The following is a 21,978-nucleotide window of genomic DNA, read 5'->3' as shown; positions in this document are numbered from 1 at the left end:
TCTGTGCCCCCTTGCTATAGCAGCCCAGCCCTCAGAACGTACTTGCAGCCCCTCTGAGGGAAGGGACAGCACTGCCATTATCACTGCTTCATAGACATGAAGTGACTTGCCCAAGGACACATGAGAAATCTCAAGACAGGGCAGAAATTTGAACCAAAGCTTCCGAATTTGATGCAGAGCTAGTCTGGGACTTATGTTGCTCAGCCACCTGTTTTCTTCATCCATTGCGGAAAGCTCCTCGGAGCAGAGACCCAGGTTGTGCTCCAACATCTCCTTTGGCAGCCATGGGCTTGCCAGGAGGGGATGCTGAGAAAGAGCGTCTAGCACCAAGCACCCTTCTAGTAGGTAGCGTTCTTGAAGCAGGTTGAAGCAGTGGCTGTCCTCAGCCCTCCAGAGCTGCCGGTGACAGTGTCTGTATTTACCATGCCTGGATGCCCTTCCCGGCCACTCTGCAGAGAGGCCTGCCTGGTAGCAGTGCCCTGGGTCTCACCCGCATGGCGTGCTGGCACGGCTTCTCTGTGGGCAGCCCCCCAGGCACAGCCAGGAGCTGTGTTTTGCTCAGGACGATGTGCTCAGGACAGAGTGGCCCTGCCAGCTGCACAGAGCCGTGGCAGCTTCTCCTCCCAGGATGGTGTCTTGGGGAGCAAGAGGAGCCAGGAGGCGGGTGGGAAAATATCTCAGGGATGCTGCGTCCCAGCTACATGCATGTGGATAGAGGCACTCCTATGTTTCTGTCCCTCAGGGCGCTGCTGATGCCACCGCAGAGCCTGCCACGCGTAGAGGTGAGCGCCCGGCTGGCAGGAGGGCAGGGTGGTCGTGGCGAAGAGGACGAGGCAGCGAGAAGGGAGGAGAGCGAGGAGGCTGGGAGCTGCCTCCTCCGCACAGCAGCCCCTGGCACTGGGCAGGACGGGCTCCCGACTGGGCTGGCTGTGGGGTGGCGCGGGGGACCCCCACCACACTGGGGTGGCTGATGTGGGGCTGTAGGGATGCAGGGAGGTGGTGGATCTCCAGCGAGGTGGAGGAGGCTGTGTTAAATAACAAGCTAATGAGGTTGCTGCAGGCACCCTGCGCCCCTTCCCATGTGCTCTTCTCGAGGCTGCGGATGAGGGGACACCCAGCACGGGTAAACCTTGGGCAGGCACCTCTGCCTGGGGTCGGGGGCTGGACCTCACCTCTCTTCTTCCTCAGCAGAGGAAGAGGAGTCCTGGCGTGGTCCTCCCCAGCCTGGCCCCACCACTACCTGGGATGCTGCTGCTCCAACACAGATGCCAGCGCAGGGCTCGGGTGTGTGTCCACTGCTCTCGGGGATTTCCCTCCTCCCTCTGCCTGACACTGTGGGGAAATTATGCCCTAAGCTCTGCCCAGGGGCTCTCTCCCTTCCCCAGCCTGCTTGTCTTCCCACATGCCCCCCTTGACTTCCCAAAGAAAAGTCCCTGCCCTACCACCCTGAGGCGTTGTCCCAGCCTGGTCCTGGCTGCTGCCAGCCAGGGAAAGCCGGCTGGCCATGGCGGGGGCACATGAGCGATCCTGTATTGAGAGCAAAGTGTTTGGCTTTCTGGATCCTTCCCCGCCTGCAGCTCACTTGCCTGGCGCAGCAGCGGCTGCCGGGTGAGGGGGATCACGCGCCCGCTCCGGTGGCTTTGGCCCCGTTCCCCCCGCAGCGCAAGCTGACTCATCGGGAAGGGGGAGTGCGAGGGGAGGCATGTGGCTCCCGGGGCGGCTTGTTTACTGCGCCGGAAACAAGGACGCTGTTGTTCCAGGCTTGCTCAAGTGTCTGGGAGCGCGGCCCCTGCCCTCCGCCGGGGGCTGGAGCACCTTGGGGAGCAGGCCTGGCGGAGGCACCTTGCTGAGGAATTCGTCTTCCTCAATAGCCTTTTGTTTGGGGTAGGGCTGGCCCCCCCGGCCGGCTCAGTGCCGAGGGGTGTACGGTGCCCCGCTGCCCCCCCACTGCTGCCTGTGCCCCGCTTAGCAGGGCGGTGGGCAGGGGGAGCCCTGCTGTCACCCCAAAAGGACCCCCTTCACAGGTGCCGGGCTCTGCTGCCAGCCCTCCTCCAAGGCATGGGGCTGGCAGGCTTCCTCACCACCATTTTGTGGGGCCAGGGCACAGGCGAGCAGTGCAGGGGACTGGGGCATCCCAGCTGGGCTCAGGACGGAGGAGGTGGCAGGGTCTGCCGTGTCCTCCCTGCAGCCCTACAGGTGCAGAGGAGCAGGCTCAGCATCGCTCTCCAAGAAGGGAAAAAGCAGCCTCCCCAGCATGGTGCTGGGGACACAAGGCAGATGCTAGACTCCGTGCACCCTTTCGGTGCTGCCCCCAGCTCTGTGCTCTCTCCTCCCAGGGGTCGGCGGCTGTGCTTCTTCACCCCTCTCCTGCGGAGCTGGCGCGTGCGTGCTCACCCCGGAGGGATACAGCTGCTTGTGCCACCCCGGCTACACGTTGGACCCCAGCCGCCTCCGCTGCCTCGGTAAGTTGGCACCTCCTCTGCCTGCCGGGCCTCGATGGACCGTTCGGTCCTTCAGGCTCCCGGGGGAAGGTTTTCTGGCAGCTCTGCTGAGCCCCTGCCCACGGGCTGCACCGCGGAGCTGGCAGGGGGCTGGCAGGGGGCTGGCAGGCAGCTGCGGGTGGTGACTGCCTGTCTTCCTTCCTTGGCTGGGCACAGATGAAGATGAGTGCCTGAAAGATCCTTGTGCTGGAAAAGGTCGCTGCATCAACAGCGTGGGCTCCTATCTGTGCCTCTGCTACGCTGGGTACACCCTGGCTGTCTTGGAGGGCAGGCAGAGCTGTGAGGGTAAGTGGTGTCTGCCTGGCACAGGGCTGCCACCTCCCCAGGGTCTCCCCAGTCTCCCACCCTCGCGTGCTCTCATGCACGTGCACAGACACATGCACACAGTGCACACACGCGTGCACACAGACATGCACACAGTGCACACACACGCGCACAGACACATGCACACCTGCACACCCTCCCTCCCCGCAGGCCTGCCCAGGGACAGCCTGATCCACGGGGATGACCCTCTCCTGCTCGCTCAGGGACAGGACCTTGCCCATGGAGATCTGGGCAGGAGCCTGTGATGCCAGCCCTGATCACTGCTTCGTGGCAAGGGGGGTGCTAGGACAGATGGGGGATGGAGGAGAGCCCTGGCATGGGTCCCCTGGGCAGAGCCTGCTGCAGGTGGAGCAGCTTCTGCACCCAGCCTTCCCCACGCTGGAGGGGGAAGACTTCGGGACTGTCTCCCTGTCTGTTGCCAGATCGAGATGAATGTGAGCAGCCCTCTACCTGCCGAGGACAGCAATGCATCAACACCCCCGGCTCCTACCGCTGCGAGTGCAAGGAGGGCTTTGCCATGGGCCCCAGAGGACAGTGCGAAGGTGAAGCTTGCTGCTCCCTGTTCCCCTGCCCCTCCAGCCCACCCTGTGCAGGGCTGAACACCTTCTTTCCTCACTGCTCTGTGTCTCCTCCTGGAAGGGAGGAAGGATCCCCCATGTTTGTCTGCCCTGTGCCCTCCCTGAGGGCTGCCTGTCCTCTCCTCTGCCTGCAGGAGGGACAGGCTTTCCTGGGCTGGGAGAGCAGGAGTTCTCCTGAGATCCTCTTCCACCTCCCCAGGGAGATCCCCCACGACCAGCCCATGCCGGCTTTCTATTCTGGGAGGAGATGCCCATGCATTTTCATGCCAGCTTGACTCTGTCACCAGACCCTCGTGCTGGCAAGTGGGCTGCAGGGAGAGCAGGCTGCAGACACGCAGGCCACCTGTCCCCACAGCATCCTGCTCACGTGGCACGAGCTGGGCCCTTCAGAGCATTCAGCCTTGTGAACATACGATGTGCCTGATCAAAGATCCCCCTTTCTGAGTAGCTCGTCTCCAACAGAGAGTGGGAGACTATTTTAGGAGGCAGTACGGGAAACAGGGCATGCACTGAATGCTGCTCCACACACACGGCCTCCAGAAAGCACTTGTCTTAAGGGCTTCCTGAGCTGGAGGCTGCATCTTAATCATAGTTACGAAAGTCCCTGATGAAACAGCCCTGCACAGATGTTCTCTGAGCCCTTTCTCTGTCCATGTACATTCCTGGCCTTGGCAACATAGGCCTAGGCAACATACAATCCTGCGGCAGCAGGTTTCACTGCTGGATTATGTCAGCCCTCAGGTGTGGATGTAGGATCCTGAGTGATAAGTGGTACTATAAGAAGTGTTGCCCAAGCCCTGGCAAACTTGTCTCACCTCCTCTTGGGCATCGCTGTCCCCCGGAGGGGGACTCTGAGTATCCAGCTGGAGGGGACATCCTGGACAAGGCTGCACTGTTCACCTTTGGGAGCCTGAAATAAGTGTGTCTCTCGGCAGATATCAACGAGTGCGTGGATCCCAGCCCTTGCCCCCGCGGGAAGTGTGTCAATACACTAGGCTCCTACAAGTGTGTCAGCTGTGGGGATGGCTACCGGCCCAGGAACGGGAGATGTGTTGGTGAGGAACGTGGGCTGTCTCCGGGTAGCAGCCTCACCCCCTGCGGCAGTGCTGCCTGCAAGCGTCAAAAGGAGCGGGGGCACGCGCAGCACGCTCCTCCCATGAGCAGCCAGCCTGTGTGGGCACGGCACAGTGCCCTCACAATTTGGGTGGCAGGGATGGCCCTGAGCACCCTCCCATTCCGTATTGCTCTCTGCTGTGTCACGCAGATGTGGACGAGTGTCTTGTGGAGGGGACCTGTGCTCACGGGTGGTGTGTCAACCTGGACGGCTCCTTCCGCTGTTCCTGCTACCGGGGCTACGAGGTGGCACCTGACGGGAAGAGCTGCCAAGGTACCGGGGGGCCATGAGTCCAGATCCTCTGAAGTGTCACGCACCCAGTCCAGAGGTTTCCCTGGGCTCTTCCTGAGCACTTGGCTCTGCCCAAGTCCTGGCCACCGTGTTGGCTGGTTCCCTCAGGACATCTGCTCATGGTCGTGGTTCCTCTGCATCCTTCCCACTCATCCCGGTCTCCCTTGTGTGCTTATGCAGACATCGACGAGTGCACTGCCCAGGCTGCCTGTCCCTCCGGACTCTGCCTCAACACTGAGGGCTCCTACTCCTGCATGGCTTGTGACGCCGGCTACGCTGTGTCCAGAGATAGCAGCATGTGTGAAGGTATCCCGTTCCCAGGGACAGAGGAGCGGGTGCTGGAAGGAATGAGGGAAGAGACGTTGCCATAGCTGGGTTATTGGTGGGGCCCGGGGACTTCTTTAGCCTCAGGATCGTTCTCCAGCTCTTTAGCTCTCCGATCAGCAGATAGCGGGGGTGGGGGGCTGCAAGCAGATGTCACCTAGAGCAGCAGGAAGGTGATCTTCCTCACCCAGGACAGGGATGGGGGACAAGGACTCATTGATGGACTTCTGGACTCATGGTGCCCTGGGAGATGCTGACAAAGGCCAGAGGAGTACAAGAGGCCTGGAAACATGGGCAGAGAGGAGCTGTGTGTGGTTCCGTTCAGAACTGTGTGCCTGGAAGCGTGTGCCCCGAATGTAGGTCCTCAACAGAGGGAGAAACCTTGGGTCCACAGCCAGTGGAGAGACTGTGGGCACCCAGGGTTCGTCTTTTTTCCCCAGCCCCTAATGTAACTTGGACACGTTTAAAAAGGAAAGAGTAGTTCAAGGGCTCTGCTGTGCCAGGTGTGCGTGGCACAGAGTTAACACCGGCATGGATCTGTGTTGGTTGCTTTGCTCAGACACGAGCGCGCCCTGTCCCAGCCTCACAGCCTGACTGCCCCAGTGCAGGCAGGGAAACTCCCTCCCTGGTGGCTGTCCCCAGGGGACGTCCTGGGCTTGAGATGGCTTGATGCAAATTCCCTGTTTGGGGCAAGGGAAGGGAGGGGGCAGAGCTGGCAAAGGTATTTGTTTAAAGATTGGCCATGTGCTGCAAATTTCTCTCTGGAGCACTGCAGAGTTCTGCAGCCTGCACATAGCTGGCAAACAGAAGATCTTGCCTTTGATGTGACTCTCAGAAGACCCCCCTGCATAGGGGCCTCCAACGGGGAGGAGAGGGAGGCTTTCCTCCCTCTCTTCTCCTCTGTTTTGGTGTCTGAGGAAGCCAGTGTGAAATTAGTTTATTTTCCACCTGATTTTTGGGTGCAATGGAAGAACCATGGTTTAATCCCTTCCGTCTGCCCTCCCCCTTTCCGAAGACTCCATGTGAGCCCCTTCTCAGCCACCTTGCCCCAGCCATGTCACGAGGGCACCTTATCAGGGTTCGATACTGTTTGGGTCACACTGACCCGATGGCAGGATGGCACGTTCTTCCCTGCCTTGTCTGGTGGCCTTGTCTGTGGATCTAGGTTTCATATCTGAAAAATGATAAGGGTTTCGTGATAGTTTTGTGATAAATAAACTAGGTTACAGTTCGTCTCCAGAAGGATTCAAGAATATTGCTACTTGCAACCCTTTGAGACTGAACAGCTGGGAATCCGGCCCTGAGGCACTAGGGATCGATGCTCATTCACGTCTGTGGCATGCTCAGTGCTCTGCGAAGGGGAAGAGAAGGTCCCTGCCCTGCCCTCAGGAGCTGCCAGTCTCAGCGCTTTAGCTCCTGGCAGAGGGGAACAGTACAGCAGGACCTTCTCCACTAGCGTGTCTTCTGCTGCCTGCACACCAGACCATCCTTCTGGTTAGCAGCGTCCTCCAGTGCTTCCCTCTACCTCATGGGCCTGCAGGCAACGGCAGTCTGCTGGCATGTTGCAGCCCTCTGTTAGAAGGAATGCACCCCTCTCTCCTCTGCTGTGAGCAAAACACTCAGAGTGCCAGCAGGCTCTGGCCAAGGCCTGGAGGAGTTGGGTGGGAGAGGGTTTGTGGGGACCTCTGCAGCTGGTAAGAGCTGATGTAGGCCCCCAGCCAGCTTTTCCAGGAGAAGGATACTGTAGGCAAGCCTGGCAGGCAGGAAAGCAGAGCCGCAGAAGGAATGGCTGGTGCTGGGTTACTTTCCTGATGTTTGCTCTTGTGCAGTTGGCTGAAGAGAGGGTTTGTCAGCAACTGTGGCTCTGCGCTGGCCTCTTGGTGGTTGTGGTACCCAGTGCAGAGCTCTGCTGGAGGTGGACGCTGGGGTTAGCAGTATCCCTGTGCTCGCAGAATCACAGAATGGCTGAGGTTGAAAGGGACCTTTGGAGATCATCTTGTCCAACCCCCCTGCTCAAGCAGGGCCACCTAGAGCTGGTTGGCTAGGACCATGTCCAGATGGCTTTTGAATATCTCCAAGGAGGGAGACTCCACAACATCTCTGGGCAATCTGTGCCAGTGCTCAGTAACCCTCACAGTAAAAGTGTTTCCTGATGTTCAGATGGGACCTCCTGTGCTTCAGTTTGTGCCCATTGCCTCTGGTCATGTCACTGGGCACCACTGACTTGGTGCTGGGATCCAGTTTATCCTGGTCCCTATGATGGAAGGGAGTGAAGGGTCTGGGCTGACTCCTCACACCCCCGTAACAGGGAGTCTCTGCCCTCATCTCACTGTGATGAGACGGTCTGGGAGGGCAGCTCAAACCCACCTTGCAGGCCAATAGCTGGGTGATGGCTTCTCTGGGTGGGGAACTTCTCCACTGGTGGCAAGAGGTGGGGCCTCACTCTGTGCTGTGCCCTTCTGCTTGGCAGATGTGGATGAGTGTGAGGACCCTGCTGTTCGGTGCCTGGGGGGAGAGTGCAGGAACACCCCGGGCTCCTACGAGTGCCACTGCCAGGCTGGCTTCAAGCTCATCAATGGCACCATGTGCGAAGGTATGAACCCCATCCTTGCAGCCTTCTGGGTCCAGGACATACAGCCTCCCTATAGATCCCCCTTCTTTCTCGGCAGGGAGGATGCCAGTGCCAAGGCAGGTGATGCCACCATGTGTGGCACATCCATAAGGTTGTAGCCAAATGCAGGATCACCATGGACAGGGGAGATCTCTGTCTCCATGGCAAGAAAACCAGGGGCCAGGAGCCCTGCGAGGGCTGTCTGTAAGAGACTGGGGAGAGGCTTAGGTGAAGGATGTCCCCCAGAGCTGGGTGTGTGGCCCTGACTCTGCTCCCTCTGCAGATGTGAACGAGTGTCTGAACAGCAAGATCTGCAGCCCCAATGGCGAGTGTCTCAACAGTCACGGATCCTACTTCTGCATTTGTGCTCCTGGCTTCTCGAACACGGCTGGTGGAGTCAGCTGCCAAGGTGAGCTGGAGGATGGCAGGGACATACCTTGGGTCCTACCCTCTGCTTCCTCCCCTGCTGTGAGATCCAGGTTGACGATTTTGGCCTGATTTTGCAGATGTGGATGAATGCGCAGACAAGTCCCGGTGCTCACAAGGCCAGTGCCTGAACACAGAAGGCTCCTACAGGTGTCTGTGTGAAAATGGGTTCAGACACTCCCAGGAGACTGATGACTGCGTGGGTGAGAGCTCATCACTGGGGAGATCAGCCCCCTGGGATCTGGGAGGATGGATGCAGCCAGTGCAGGGGGAAGGGCAGTTCTGCTCCCAGCACCCGAAGTTGCTGGTGACTTGTAAGGAGGACTAGCAATGGCTCAGGGCCTCTGGCCAACTGAACTTGACTCAGGTGCTGCAGTGAGCAAGCAGGGTCGCCATCTGTCCATCCTCATCCCCTTGCCCTCCTCCCTGCAGATGTGGATGAGTGTAAAGAGTACGGGGATGCCATCTGCGGCACTTGGCGGTGCCAGAACAGCCTGGGCTCCTACCGTTGTATCATGGGCTGCCAGCCCGGCTTCCACTGGACCCCCTTGGGTGACTGCATTGGTGAGTACAGCCCCGGGTGTCCCTGTCCCTCCTCCTGGCAGGGACAGGGTGGCTGTGGGACATCTATGCCAGGGGCACAGGGGAGAAGGAGGAGGAGGGGGAGGAAGCATGTGGCTGGTGGAGAGGCAGATAATGCTGAGAGTTTGTTTTCTTGGCTGAGCTGCCTGCTTGTGTCTAGACTTCTCTCTTCCTGGCATCTGGAACAGACACCGCATTGTGCTGCTTTCCGCTCGGGGAGAGTCCTGGGCAGGTTATAGCCATTCCAGGCTTGGGGCTGGACCACAGCTCCCTGTGCTTGCTGGGGCTGCTGCCTGTGCCAGTCACCTGCCTGGCAGGGCTGGGTGAGGGGAAAGGCTGCTGGTACCACTGTGTGCTAGGCAGGGGAGTCTGGGTTTGGAGTTCAAGCCCCAGCAAAGAGGAAAGAGCAAAGGGGTTTCTGCAGTTTTTGAGGCTCCCCCCAGCTCAGGGAAGGCTGCAGCAAGGAAGAGCAGCTGCCAGCCACTGGGCTCAGGGCTGCACCAGGACTCAGCCTTAGCACATGGAGCTGCTCCTGGCCTTGGGAGCAGTGGGCTGTGGGCACGCAGCTGCTCTGCCTGCTCCAGGGAAATCTGCCCCGTGCAGTGGTCGGAGGGGAGCGCAATGCAGCCAGCAGGGCTGCAGACCTGCCCTTGGTACGCAGAGGACCCAGCTGTGGCTGTCCAACCCCACCGGGCTGGGGCAAGACAGAGATTAATCCCTGGCACTACAGCAGTTGGAGAAGGACCAGGTCAAGAAGAATGGGGCAGGAGGGTATCATCCTAGATCTGTCTGCACTTGCCCCACACAGTTCGGTTGCACCCTTGTGCCTCCTGCCAGTGTGAGCCTGGAGGCTCTGTGTCCCTTTATGCCTCTGCAGGGACCTGCACTACCCTCAGTCACCCCTGCCAGCCACCTCCCACGTTTCCCATCCATTTCCCATTCCCACCCTGCTCCTGTCACTATATCCACGTGGCCTCTCTGCAGCTCTGGATGTTGCAGGAAGCTTCTCTTAACACGCACACTCATAGCAGGGGAGTGAGTGGGGCAGCCAGACCCAGTCCCTCACATCAAGGGAATGCCTGCCCCATCCCCAGGTCTTGGGGTCAGAGCAGAAGGGCCTGGGCAGGGGGGGTCCATTGGGAGAGGGGGGGATTTGGGGCAATTCCTGCTCTCCACTCTGCCGCAGACATAGATGAGTGTGCCAACGAGACGCTGTGTGGGAGCCATGGCTTCTGCGAGAACTCAGACGGCTCCTTCCGCTGCCTCTGCGACCGTGGCTATGAGAGCTCGCCCTCTGGGCACTACTGCGTTGGTGAGTCTCCCACAATCGCCTTGCCAGTCAGTGAGGGAGAGCCATCGGCAGATGCCAGGCTGGTGTCCCCGCTGTGTGACGGCTCCTGGGGCATGGTTGGGGATCACATCTGCGCATGGAGAATCCCAGACATGGAGAGGGCAGCTCATGGAGGCAAAACCCCTCCCCTTAGCACAGCAGATCCTTGGGACTGTAAAGGAGTAGGGCTCTATGAAAAAGCGAGTGGCTCCCAGTGAACATGGAGCCCTTCTCTGCAGGTGGAAAGGGGATGCTTCAGGGCTGGAGGCACTGAAGGTGCTTAGAGAGGTACTTTAATGGGTGCCTGGAGAGAACAGGCAGGGTGTAATATAAGGAAAAAAGTTTTCACCGTGAAGAGGCAGGCAGTGGAACAGATGTCCAAGATGGCTGTGCAGTCGCCATCCTTGGAGGTTTTAAAGACCCAACAAGAAAAAGCCCTGAGCAGCCTGGTGGGATCCCATAACTGACCCTGCTTTGAGCAGAAGGTTGGACTAGAGACCTCCAGCGGTCCCTTCAAACCTGGATGATCCAGTGACTCACTGCAAGCTGGAGTTCAGGCTCCTTGAATCCACTGAGAGCAGGGCAGGAAGCTCTTGCCAGGCTTGTGTTGAGCCACAATGTGAACAGAGCTCTCAGCTCGTCCCTAGCAGCTTCCATCTCCCTGCTGAGCGGTGAGCCCGTGCTGCAGACTATGCACAGGCTGCCCATGCAGAGGCAGGGCTCCAGCTGCCACCACTGCCCCTTGCTTTGCAGATGTGAACGAGTGCGAGCTGATGGTTGCCGTGTGTGGGACTGCACTCTGCGAGAATGTGGAGGGATCCTTCCTCTGCCTCTGCCCCAGCGACCACGAGGAGTATGACACAGAGGCAGGGCAGTGCCGGCCCCGAGCAGCCATGGGTGAGTAGGCAGCTAGGACAGAAGCATGGGTGGCAGCTAGAGGGGGAGCGTGGTAGCCCCGGCTGGGGTGAGATAAAGCTGAGGGGCTGCCAGGGCTGTACAAGCCCACGCAGGCGTGGGCAAGCTTTCATCTGGGGAGACCTGAGGAGCCTGAAAGTGGGGACCTGGGAAGGCCACGCTGCCGGTGATGGGTGTGCTCTGGGACCTCCTAGGTGTGGGATGCTGCGTTGTGGTGCCAAGGACCCCATCCCATCTCTGCTCTGCTGTCTTCTAGAGGGCCCTGAGACACACACAGCCCACCTCTCTGACAGCGCAGAGCGCAAGCAGTGCTACTACCACATCAGCGACGTTCGCCTGTGTGACAGCGTCCTGGCCAAAAACATCACCAAGGAGGAGTGCTGCTGTACTGTGGGGGCAGCCTGGGGTGACAACTGTGAGACTTACCCCTGCCCCATCCCGGGCACAGGTAGGACTGTGGCCCCACCACACCAGGCAAGGCCAGTGCTCTGCCCGCCAGCTCCTCCTCGGTTGCACTAACAAGCTGTTTGTTTTCTTCCCATCTCCCCTTGGCATCTGCCTCCCGACCAGTGGAGTACCAAGAGATCTGCCCTCTCGGGAAGGGCTATGTTCCCCAGGAAGATCTGCTCTCAGGAAAAGTCTCTTTCACAGGTACTAGCACCATTTTCTCTCATTTCTTCCAGGGGGAAGAGAGAGGGTGCTGTGCAAAGCCCTGCATGGAGATGCATCCACAGAAATATCTCCCCAGGGCTGCGGTGGGGGATGCTAAAATCCTGCTGCTGCTTTCCTCCATCCAGAGAAATCCCAGATTGCCAGTATCACCAAGCTGGAAGTGCCCCTTCCTCCAGTCCTGCCTCACTGCTGGCAGTGACTCTTTTCTCGGTGCAAACCTCCCATGCCCATTTCAAACCAGGGATGGGGTCCAGTAAGACGCAACCCTTACAGTTACTGATAGATCTCCCAGTGGCTGCCTGGCTCAGTCTTTGGCACTTCACCTCCGGGGGTTGTGTTCTCGACCTTCCAGAAACACACATGAATTTCCTATTTGTGAAAGTATCCTGTTCCCCGTCATCCCTCCTCCTGCTCTGCCTGTGGGTACTTCCCCCTCTGCTCCCAGGCATGTGGCCAGTGGGAAAGGCGGGGGGCTCACTCGGGGACCTGCCGGTGATCCAGGCCAAGGTGCCATGCAGGCTTTCTGTGAGCACAGCACCCAGCCCACCCTGCTTCCATGGCTCTGCTCCCTGAGACACTCTCTCCCTCCCTCCATCCCTCTCTCAGACATGGACGAGTGTGAGATATTTGGCTCTGAGTTCTGCCGCAACGGACAGTGTTTGAACACGGTGCCAGGCTACAAGTGTTTCTGCCGTACAGGCTACTTCTATGACTCCAGCAGGCTTGAGTGTGTTGGTAAGATGGCCTCAAAGAGCAGTGGGGGCCCCCACTGCGCACACAGGGACAGCTGTGCTGCTGCACCCAGAGTTGTCCCTGCTGCCCATGCTACAGGGCCAGCTCTGGGTGACAGGCTTCCTGGGACCCTCCCAGGGAATGAAAGAGGAGGTGGCAGGGAAAGGGTCACATTGCCCATGTCTGCCAGCCTGAAACATTGCTCTGTCCTTGTGTGCGGGCAGACCAGGACGAGTGTCAGAATGAAGTGTACTGCATCAACGGCGAGTGTCTGAACACAGACGGCTCCTACCACTGCTTCTGCAGCCTCCCTCTTGTGCTGGATGCCACCGGCAACCGGTGTGTGAACCTCTCCATCAGGGCAGGTGAGCCTGACCCCACACCGCAGAACACCTTCGCCCTGCACATCCCGCCCCACAGCTGGGTCTCCCGGGAGGGAGCAGTGGGTGGGGGCTCAGTGCTGGGCTGAGGGGTGCCAATGCCAGCACAGTGTACAGCCAGGGCAGGGGGGGAGGAGCTGGGGCACACAGTCATCCCTCTCAGGACAAGGGGGTGGCACTCTGCTGGATGATTTTTATGGCATCCTTTGCTCATGGCACTCACAGATGCCTTGGAGGAGTACGAAATCCACCTGGACGTCTGCTGGCAGACCGTTGCCGACTACATCTGCCAAGACCTGCTGCATGGCGAGCAGACCACGTACACCGAGTGCTGCTGCCGGCTCGGCGAAGCCTGGGGCCAGAACTGCGCGCTCTGTCCGCACAGGTCCTCTGGTGAGCGGGGCAGCGTGGGCAAGCATCCCCCGGCAGAGGCGGGGATGGGCTGGGCTGCTGCCAGTCGTGCTGGGCAGGGTTGGCCACGTATGGCTGCAATAAGGGCTCCTCTTGTTGTCTGCGTTGCCAAAGCCATCCCAAGGAGTGGGTGAACCCCCCACTTCTCCAGGGCTGAGCTGCACCAGTGGGTGGGATGTACCTGAAAGTGGTTTGCAATGCGTCTGAGGTGGCTGAGGGGAGCGTTGGTCTGTGCATCCTGCTGCTCCGGCTTAGCTTAGGAGAGGTGAAGCAGTGGCAGCTCAGGCTGGGAGCACACTGGGAATTGAGGTTCTCACTTCTCAAGGACTTGCTGGCCCCAGGCAGGAGCTGGTCTTCTCAAAGACAGGGTGCCATCAGCAAACTACAGAGCTGCAGCTTTGGAGGCCATTGAACGCAGGCCTGGCTCAGCTGGCCCCGTGTGGACGCACCCTCTCTGGCCGTAGCAGACCTACCTCTCTTGAGCCAGGCTGCACTGACCCTTCCTTTTCTCTCACCAATTCCAGCTGATTTTGCTTTTCTGTGTAATGGGGCCAGTGAAGACAGTGACAGAGGGTCTGAGCTCCGAGAAAGACCTAGGTATGAGTACGGACCGGGCTTGGAAGACCCCCACTATGGCCTTCCCAGCCCAGATATGGGCCCCTACTACAACTACCTGGAGTCTGAGTACAGAAACCCCGATGCTGGTTTCCCTCGGAGGGAACCCAACGGCGAGTTTCGTGGCAGCCCTCTCCACCATGGCCCAGGGTGGTCCCCGCCCCGCTACCTGCCCAGCCAAACTGGTGAGTACTGGGATACACAGAGAGGTGCCTTCCCACCCAGCCTGTGTCCATGGGGACTGCCTGGCAGCTCCCACCCCGGCCAGGATGCTCCAGGCTTGCAGCAAGCTCTGCTCCTGGCTGCTCGGAGTCAGTCCTGGCCCCACCAGCACCGCCTTGCCACGCGCCCGATGTCCCCTCCGCAGCTGGGGAGAGGGTCACCCTGCTCTGACACCATCTTGCCGCCTTCCAGGCCTCTACGAGGGCTTCGAGGGGCTGCAGGCTGAGGAGTGCGGGATCCTCAACGGCTGCGAGAACGGGCGCTGCGTGCGCGTCCGGGAGGGCTACACCTGCGACTGCTTTGACGGCTTCCAGCTGGACATGACCCGCATGGCCTGCGTGGGTGAGTGGTGGCCGGCCCCGCCCGGGGCTGCGGGGCTGCAGCGGGGCTGTGCGGGCAGCCTGGCCCCCGCATCCCATGGCGGCTGCCGCTCTCTGGCGGTGCCGGCCGGGACAGCTGCTGGAGGGGTCCCCGCTCGCCCTGGTGCTCCCGTCCCACAGAGCTGGCAGGACCGTCCTGGAGGTTCAGCCGCCCGCTTTCTGCTGGCAGCTAAATCAGGGCACCTCAGGGCATCGCGGGGAGCAGGTGATGGCTCCCTGTGTACCAGATAATGCTCTGGTACATCACCAGCCACTGTTGCTCTGTCCCTGCTTACTTTCCTCTACATTCACCACTGCCCTGGTGAAATTCCTCACTTTCCCCCGGCCCTATGAGTCACGGTCTCTAAAGCCTCTCTCTGCATCTCCTCTACGTGCCTGTGCCATGTCTCCGTCCTTTTCACAGTGCAGCTCCCCAAGCCAGCTGAGGCCCCAGGCACTAGACAGAGCAGATGAAGAACCTCTTTTTCTTTAGGCATGGCACTTACTCTAGCTCCCAGCATCCTTATTGCACGACACAATCATGCGGCTTCTTCATACACAACCCGTGGTCTCTGCCTCCCCAAATGCTGCTGGGCAGAATGGCTGCCTGAGCTGTTACACCCTCTTCTGTATTTGTGCGCTCTGTTTCCCTTTCCTTGGCCGAAGTGCTTTGCACTTGCCTTCAGTGAATTTTGTCTGGTTGATTTTGAACCGCTTCTCTGCTTGATCAGGATGAGTCTGAACCCCAGGGTCCCCCCAGAGTGCTGGCATCACACACATACATTTCATAATCATGGGGATTCTTCCTTCGTCCACCCTAATGACAACATTGAATGGAGTAGAGGTCAGGACAGACCCCTGCAGGCTATGCTTTAAATGGCTTTTATTGTAACAGCCAGGTATTGCTAATTATCTTTGGAGTGCAGCTTTGCAGCCTGTTGTGCAATTGCCGCAGTTTCATCTAGACCATATTTTCTCAGTCTGCTTGAGTGTGTCATGTGAGAGTGTGTTGAAATCCTCACCGTGGCCAAGGCACATCATATCCACCGCTTCTCCCTTATCTGACATACCAGTTATCAGGTCAGTGAAGGGAACCAGATTGGCTTAACGTAATCAGGCCTTAACAGCTCTGCACCAGCTATTTAATGACCCTGCTATCCTTTGGAGGGTTATGACCTAATCACTCACAAACCTGGTCTGCTTAAGGGAATAGGGGTGAGCAGTCTGTAGTTCTGGATTCTCCCTTCTCTGTTTTTGAAGATAGTTACCAGATTTACCCTTCCTCGCGTCTCTGAGACCTCCTTTATCCTCCGTCTCAGAAAGAACTGCCAACTTTTCAGGGACTGCAGGAGCATTAAGCATGTGAATATGAGTTGCAGCAAACCTTTAGCAATATGGATGTAACTGCTTTATCTATCCGATTGTCGAACCTCTCCATCACAGTATGGCCTTTCCCTCCTTATGCTCCTGCACTCTCGTTTAAACACTTCAAACATGGTCTGCACCCTGTCTGGTGACTGCGAGCATTTTTATGATGGCTGGAACAAAGCCTGCATTAGCTGCTCCAGCCAGCTCGGCTGGCTTTTGTTTCCTCTGCTGATAAGGGCCAGACGACATTCCCCATTGTTTCCTGCTAACATATTTGCGGAGCCTTTGCTTGTTGCCTTTCGTGTCCTGGACTAACTAGCACTCATTTTACACTGGAACCTGTCTCATTTTTTTTTCCTTTCAGTTCTCCTACGTGGTGCTTAGTCATCCCCATGTTTTTACCTTGTTGACTTCAGGCCTTTAGAGTACTCCTGCTGCAGTGCTTCCCCTCTCGCCTCCCTATGGAGATAGCTTGCCCTTGCCCAAGAACGGGCTGCCTGCCCCCAGAACGGGCTGCCTGCCCCCCACCCCTGCCTGAGCGTGCAGGCTCCAGAGGTTGGCGTGCACTGCTAGTGTGACTCTACTGCTTCTGGTTCTCTGGTGCCTCTGGGCTAAGTAGCCTTGTTTTACTTCTCCTCTCGATTTGGTGGTCCACAGCCAGCCCAGCCTGCCTGCTCTTCCCCCTTTTACCTTTTCCTGGAGCCCCCAGCAAGGTTGCCTCCCCCCCGCTTCCCAGGCTGCAGAGCACATCTCCCTTGTGCTGCCTAACATCCCCTCCTTGGGCTTCTGAGCAAGCCCATCCCATCCATGGTGCTGTTCTGGTCCTGAGGTTTAGCCCAAGTCCTCAGTGCCCGTTCAGCCATTGCTTTGGCTGTGTACGAAGGCTGCCTTGTTCCTCAAGCTCTCTCATCTCATGTTTCCCCTCTCCTCCTTCTTCTTCCCATGACTGCTCTGCTTCCTCCCACCGTACCTGCAGGTTTTGCTTCCAGCCTCCCTCCCTGGGGTTGCACTTCCCTTTCTTTGCCAGATGGCCCTCTCCACCTGTGCTAGGGATAACCCGAGGTCCCTGGGGTGGCAGAGCTCTTCAGTCCTCCCGGGGTCCATCAGTCATTGCCAGGGCCTTCGCTCTCTCTTGAGTGGCCATCTGAACCCATCAGCTGCTCCCCACTCCCGCTCCCTGCCCGTCTGCAGGGGGTGAGGCTGGAGTTTGTGGTCAGAGGGCTCAGACCTGCCTTGGCAGGTGAGGATTTGGGCTCTGGAGGTCCTGTGGGTGCAAACAAGGGCTCTGGGGTGCACAGGAATGGGGTAGCTCAGGCAGGGTGTCCAGGGAAGTGCATTTAGCAGAACCCATCACCGTGGGGCAGCTGAAGTAGTGCTCGTGTGCACACTCTAGCCCAGCAGTGAGCCAGCCGAGTGAGCCCTTTGGCACAATTTGCAGGTTAATAAAACAAGCCCTTGTTTGCAGAGCACGAGGTCCCTCTGTGTTCTGGTCCTGGAGGTGATAATCGGCCTCTCAGGGCCACCATCATCTGCTTCCTCAGCCTTGTCGGATCAGAAAAAGGCATTTTCCAAGGCTGGAGGAGGCCTTTCTCCCACCTCTTGTGCTAGCACAACTTACTAGCAGGAAGCTGCTAACCCAGGGGTGTCACCAGCTGCAGAGCATGGGGGGCCCTTATCTGGTGTGCATTGCTGGGAGGGGGGGGGCCTCCATCCTGTCCTGGGGGATGCCAGATGCTGGGGATGTCACCCTTGGGGACTGAGGGAGCTCTGCAGATGTGCTGAGGGGTGTAGGAGGCTGGTGGGGGTCATGGTGGGCATCCTGGAGGTGCTGGGGGGCATAGGGCACCTGTGGGGGAGGGCTGGGGGGGGTGGCAGGAGCAGAAGGAGATGTTTGCTGCAGGCTGGGACTGATCACTGGGCCACCAGATCACCCCCATCCTTCTCCTCCTTGCAGACATCAACGAGTGCGAGGAGGTGGGCGGCCCTGAGCCCCTGTGCCAGGGCGGCACCTGCGAGAACACGGAGGGCTCCTACCTCTGCCGCTGCTTGCCGGGCTACGTGGCCCTGGCCCGGCCCCACCACTGCGTGCCCCAGACAGCCCAGAGCCCAGCGGCAGCGTAGCTCTAGGGGAGCGGGGGTGAGGGTGCTCCCCTCTGGTGCGTGACTGGCACCTGGGACCTGGAGCACGGAGAAAGGCCCCCCAGGGCTGCGGGTTCTTCGAGGCTCTTTGCTCCTTCCCCTCCGAAGCGCACAACTTCTCCGCCACCTCTATACAGGTCAGGGCTGAGCTCCCAGCCTCTGCACCCCCCTCCACCCTGCCAGCCCCTGCTCCTGCCGCAGCAGAGCCACCCTGGCCCCCGGCACCCATCGCGTCACCTCATGCCGTGGAGGATGACAGGACACCTTCCCCTGCCACGCAGCCCCAGCCTCCCCCCCTCGCCCTGCCGAGAAAGGGGTTCATCTCCCCACCACTGCTGCACTGACCTAGTGACAAGCCTCACTCACGCCGCAGGTGCTGGCCCAGCTCCTCGTGAAGCATCCAGCCCCAAGGCCAGAGCTTTGAGGGGGGTTCAACCCCAGCTTTCTAAAGCTGCTGCCTAACCTTGGGGCATGGTGGAGAGGCTGGAGGCGCCCCAGGGCCAGCTCTCCCTGCAGCCAGCCCGGGCACATCCCTTAGCCCCGCACTTTGCCTTCGTGCCCTGCGCTGACTAGGTGGGGGGGGCAGGTCCAGCTTCCTTTCTGTAAAGTTGTTGGTGACTTTTTTTTTTTTAACCGAGTCTGCTGGAAACTTCTCTCATGTTGTTAAATAAAACATTTATTTTGGGCCCCTGTGGCTCAAGACACTGGGGCTGGTCAGAACTCTGCTTGTCTTGCCTCTGCCAAGGGGTTCCAGAGCCATGTCCTCCCTGTGGGTCCAGCCTGGCAAGGCCACCCCACTCTCATAAGCCAATTCTTACCCCTCTCACACTGGCACCCAGCCTCCTCAGCCAGAGCAGAGACGCTTGCCAGGCCAAATACTTGCTTATCTCCCCAGCCCCGTGCCAGCTGCAGGAGCCAACTCCAACCCCCGCAGGCAGCAAGCACAGTGGTTTGTGGCTGCTCACACCCTGCCTTGTTCACACAGGAGGGGGCTGCTGTTTAAGCATGAGAGCATGTAGGTTCCTCCAGTTGGCAAGAGCCCTTGAGGAGGTCTGGGAGCTGCTTTTCCAGCCCCAGAGCCCTCACTAGAAAGGCCTTTACCTATGCTGCAGCAAGCAAGGCTATGTTCTACACACCCCCACCTCCTCAGGGAGCCTTTGCGCAATTTCAGGCCAGCACAGCACCAGCAAGGCAGGAGCACAGCCAGACATTGCCAGCTGGACACCCTGGCAGCCAGCAGCAGAGACACCTGGCTGCTTGCAGGGCACCCACACTCAGGCCAGCATACCACCTCCATCCATGCCTTCAGCTGAGAAATAAGACCAGCCCAACCCCAACTAGAAGATGCCCAGCTGCTCTGCTTTTCCTCCTGCTGCTCTTCAGTCACAGAACACACACAAGGAGATTTTGTCTAGCCTTTATTAAAAGGAAAGTTATAAAAAGAGGTTCAGGAGCTCCCAGCAGCTCCAAGTTAGTAGTAGTGCAAACCATTGGTTAGAGAAAGAATCATCCCTGCAAAGACGTCGAACACCCTTTGGCTTTGCATCCACAGAAAGGAAGTTTTCCCAGCTGCAGTCCTGCCGGCTCAAGCAGGGGCCCGGGGCAGAGCTGGCTGGCAGCTCGGGGAAAGTCTCCTCTCTTTCCGCTGCATGGATGGCAAACGCAGATCCCAGGGGCATCCCAGCTGCGACAGAGCAGGAGAAGCACAGGAGGGTGGATGCAGTTGGCGTTCTAGAAGAGGCACTGAAGGGTTACCAGGTAGCAGCTCAGACACTAGCCAGGTTCATCACAGAGAAATTCCTTTGTGAGGACAGCCAGCTCCATTTCAAACAACGCAGAGCAGCTGGAGGGCGATGCTCAGTCACTCCTGCAGCAGACACTGCTCCCCCTTGAGCTGCTGTGAGAACACCCCAGGGGGCTCTAAATGGGGTAAAAGCCCTTTGCCCGTGCCTGACTTTGCAGGAACACAGTACTGGCTGCTCAGAGGCTGCAGAGCTCTGAAGGAAGCAGTAAGAAATGCTTATTATATAAAAGAATTTGGCCTGTGTTGTCTTCTGTTTTTCCCCTCCCCCAAGCCCTACTAATGGCAGGGCTCCTCAGCTAGTGATCTGAACTGGTATCTTCCAGCAGAACAACATCTGGTCCTGGTCATCCACCAGCTCCCACTTCACAATCAGTTTAATCTGAAAGAGAGAGAGCAGAGGGAAAGTGTTCAGGAAACCACAAGGCAAGGACATGGAGGGGGAGTTGTTACTTGTGTGGAGCAAGGAGGTCCTGGGAGCTCTGTGCAAAGAGGACTGAGCTGGGGCATCGCCACTCATCCGGTGGCTCCTGGAGTATCTTACACGCATGGTGGGTTCTGCTGCATGACACAGGAGACCTTCACACCGTGCACGTGGATCCCCACTCTCTGAGTAAGCAGAGAGTGGAAACACCCTGCAGCCCCACAGCTGAACTGCACCCTGGAGCCAAGCACCCTCAGTTTGGGAGCATTTGGCCGAATGCAGCAGGCTGTGCAGGGAGGCGACATATGAGCACAGTACAGAAGAGGCAGATACTTGGGCAGCTGAAGCCACTTCTCAGCAGCTGGAGCCAGGCTGCTTCCTCTGCTGGGTCTGTCCCAAAGTGGGAACTTGAGACAGAGTCATAGTCACAGCAAAAGTGCCACCAGATAGTCTAAGGAGTCCAACCTCTTCCCCACCACCACAGGACAAGGTGTTCTTCCTCAAAGGCAGGTGGTGGGACTGCCCAAGGAAGGGCGGTAGCTCTGAGGAGCAGACCAGCTGCCCGCTTACTTACACTGGGGTACTCGCTCTTCACAGGGAGTTTGTTCAGGTAGCTGTAGGAAAGGCCCTTCTGAATGGGGCACTGGATCCCGGACTTGCATCCGTCAGGCTCAGGAATGGGAAAGGGTATGTCCACGTGCAGCATCTCGCCATACACCCTCGCTTTGCTGCCCTGACTCTCAATCTCTGCAGAACACGGAGAAGCATGAGCATGGCACCATGGCAGGGAATACGTTTCTATCTTATGCCCCCCCCCGACATACCCTAGAGGCTGTGAGAACACACCTAAGCGACGCTCTTCCTCCCCAGCCACTTCTTGCCACCCAGGCGCCTCTCCAGCCACCCGTCCCCACTCCTCTCCAAGCAGCGGGGCAGAGATGACCACCTCACCCCTGCCCACCCCCCAGCACCCCAGCTGGGGAAGCGATGCTTACTGCTGGTGAAGGTGACGTTGATGCTGTAGGATGTCCCCTTGTGGAGCTGGCAGGGCTGCGTGGGGCAGGGGCTCACGTTCACCTCTTGGATGCTGCCGTCTTTGGAACCTGCAAGGAAGAGCCGGGCTTACCGGGCCTCCTCCGCCTGCTGACGCCCCTCCGCACCCCCCGCTGCCTCTCGCCGCCCCGACCCACTCACCGCAGTCGACGAAGCGGAGGGGCTCGGCCAGGGCGGCGGCGGCGGCGCCCAGAGCCAGGAGCAGAGCGAGCGGGGACGGCACCATGGCGGCGGCGGCAGCGGGAACGGCGGCGGCGGCTCCTCCGCGGCGTCACATGAGCGCGGCGGCCCCGCCCGCCGGTCAGCTGGGGCGCGCCCCGCCCGCGGGGCCGGGCCGGGGCCTCCGCCGGGGCGGGGCCTCCGCCGGGGCGGCCCGTGGTGCCGGGGCGGCGGGGCTGGGCCGCGCTCCCCGGCCGCCCCCGGGGCCGAGAGGGAGCAGCGGTCGAGGGGCGAGGGCAGGGCCGCAGCCTGGGAAGGGGCAGCGGATGCACCGCCGTGACCTCTCCGGCCCACGAGAGGAGAGCGGGGGAGCAGGGGGGCTGTGCTGGAACTGCAGCGCCGGGACAGACAGACGGCCTCTCCGATGCGCTGCTACGGAAGTCCCCGCGCCGGGGCTGCGCTGGTGCGTTCGGTGCTGGAACGGTGTTTAAATCCCAGCGCGGTGGGCTGGGAAGCTCGGTCAGTGCCTCTGCCGAAAGGGGGAAAAAAAAATAAAAATCAGGAAGCTAGCGTAGCGGACTGGCCTGTAGCCTTATCCATTACTTACTCTGTACCTGACGTTTTGCGTGTTGAAAGCTGCGACCCGA

General features: G+C 59.3%; 2 protein-coding genes across 5 annotated transcripts in view; one reads left to right on the top strand and one right to left on the bottom strand.

Annotated features, from left to right (window-relative positions):
* The window catches only part of LTBP2 (latent transforming growth factor beta binding protein 2), a 75,421-nt gene extending 56,831 nt beyond the window's left edge, over window positions 1-18,590 (top strand). For 2 of the 4 annotated variants that reach the window (XM_072865067.1, XM_072865072.1), the window contains 22 exons: window positions 743-782; window positions 1,189-1,284; window positions 2,337-2,462; window positions 2,658-2,786; window positions 3,248-3,367; window positions 4,339-4,458; window positions 4,668-4,790; window positions 4,989-5,114; window positions 7,603-7,725; window positions 8,027-8,152; window positions 8,250-8,372; window positions 8,602-8,733; window positions 9,938-10,063; window positions 10,835-10,978; window positions 11,253-11,444; window positions 11,567-11,647; window positions 12,275-12,403; window positions 12,625-12,765; window positions 13,006-13,173; window positions 13,716-13,991; window positions 14,221-14,370; window positions 17,710-18,590. In XM_072865067.1, coding sequence (XP_072721168.1) covers window positions 743-782; window positions 1,189-1,284; window positions 2,337-2,462; window positions 2,658-2,786; window positions 3,248-3,367; window positions 4,339-4,458; window positions 4,668-4,790; window positions 4,989-5,114; window positions 7,603-7,725; window positions 8,027-8,152; window positions 8,250-8,372; window positions 8,602-8,733; window positions 9,938-10,063; window positions 10,835-10,978; window positions 11,253-11,444; window positions 11,567-11,647; window positions 12,275-12,403; window positions 12,625-12,765; window positions 13,006-13,173; window positions 13,716-13,991; window positions 14,221-14,370; window positions 17,710-17,876 — 2,958 coding nt within the window. In that variant the 3' untranslated portion in view covers window positions 17,877-18,590. The remainder of the gene's footprint in view (window positions 1-742; window positions 783-1,188; window positions 1,285-2,336; window positions 2,463-2,657; window positions 2,787-3,247; window positions 3,368-4,338; window positions 4,459-4,667; window positions 4,791-4,988; window positions 5,115-7,602; window positions 7,726-8,026; window positions 8,153-8,249; window positions 8,373-8,601; window positions 8,734-9,937; window positions 10,064-10,834; window positions 10,979-11,252; window positions 11,445-11,566; window positions 11,648-12,274; window positions 12,404-12,624; window positions 12,766-13,005; window positions 13,174-13,715; window positions 13,992-14,220; window positions 14,371-17,709) is intronic. The other 2 variants (XM_072865068.1, XM_072865071.1) reach the window with 2 other exon arrangements.
* A 705-nt stretch (window positions 18,591-19,295) lies between these two features.
* NPC2 (NPC intracellular cholesterol transporter 2) lies at window positions 19,296-21,471 on the bottom strand. The gene is made up of 4 exons (XM_072865674.1): window positions 21,314-21,471; window positions 21,115-21,222; window positions 20,694-20,866; window positions 19,296-20,077 (listed from the first exon to the last, which is right to left on the bottom strand). Exons 1-4 carry the CDS (start codon window positions 21,396-21,398, stop codon window positions 19,991-19,993), a joined length of 453 nt encoding a protein of 150 aa, XP_072721775.1. The 5' UTR covers window positions 21,399-21,471; the 3' UTR covers window positions 19,296-19,990.
* Between the last annotated feature and the right edge of the window lie 507 nt (window positions 21,472-21,978).

Source organism: Ciconia boyciana, chromosome 6, assembly GCF_034638445.1.
Source record: "Ciconia boyciana chromosome 6, ASM3463844v1, whole genome shotgun sequence".
In the NCBI taxonomy this organism is placed as follows: domain Eukaryota; kingdom Metazoa; phylum Chordata; class Aves; order Ciconiiformes; family Ciconiidae; genus Ciconia; species Ciconia boyciana.
This window is presented reverse-complemented; position numbering and strand designations above follow the sequence as displayed.

Excerpts from the sequence above, each read along its gene's own strand:
- NPC2 (XM_072865674.1), bottom strand. The coding sequence starts at position 21,398 with ATGGTGCCGTCCCCGCTCGCTCTGCTCCTGGCTCTGGGCGCCGCCGCC. Across the intron at positions 21,223-21,313 it reads CCTCCGCTTCGTCGACTGCG|GTTCCAAAGACGGCAGCATC; the intron begins GTGAGTGGGTCG and ends TCTTCCTTGCAG. Across the intron at positions 20,867-21,114 it reads CAACGTCACCTTCACCAGCA|AGATTGAGAGTCAGGGCAGC; the intron begins GTAAGCATCGCT and ends CGTGTTCTGCAG.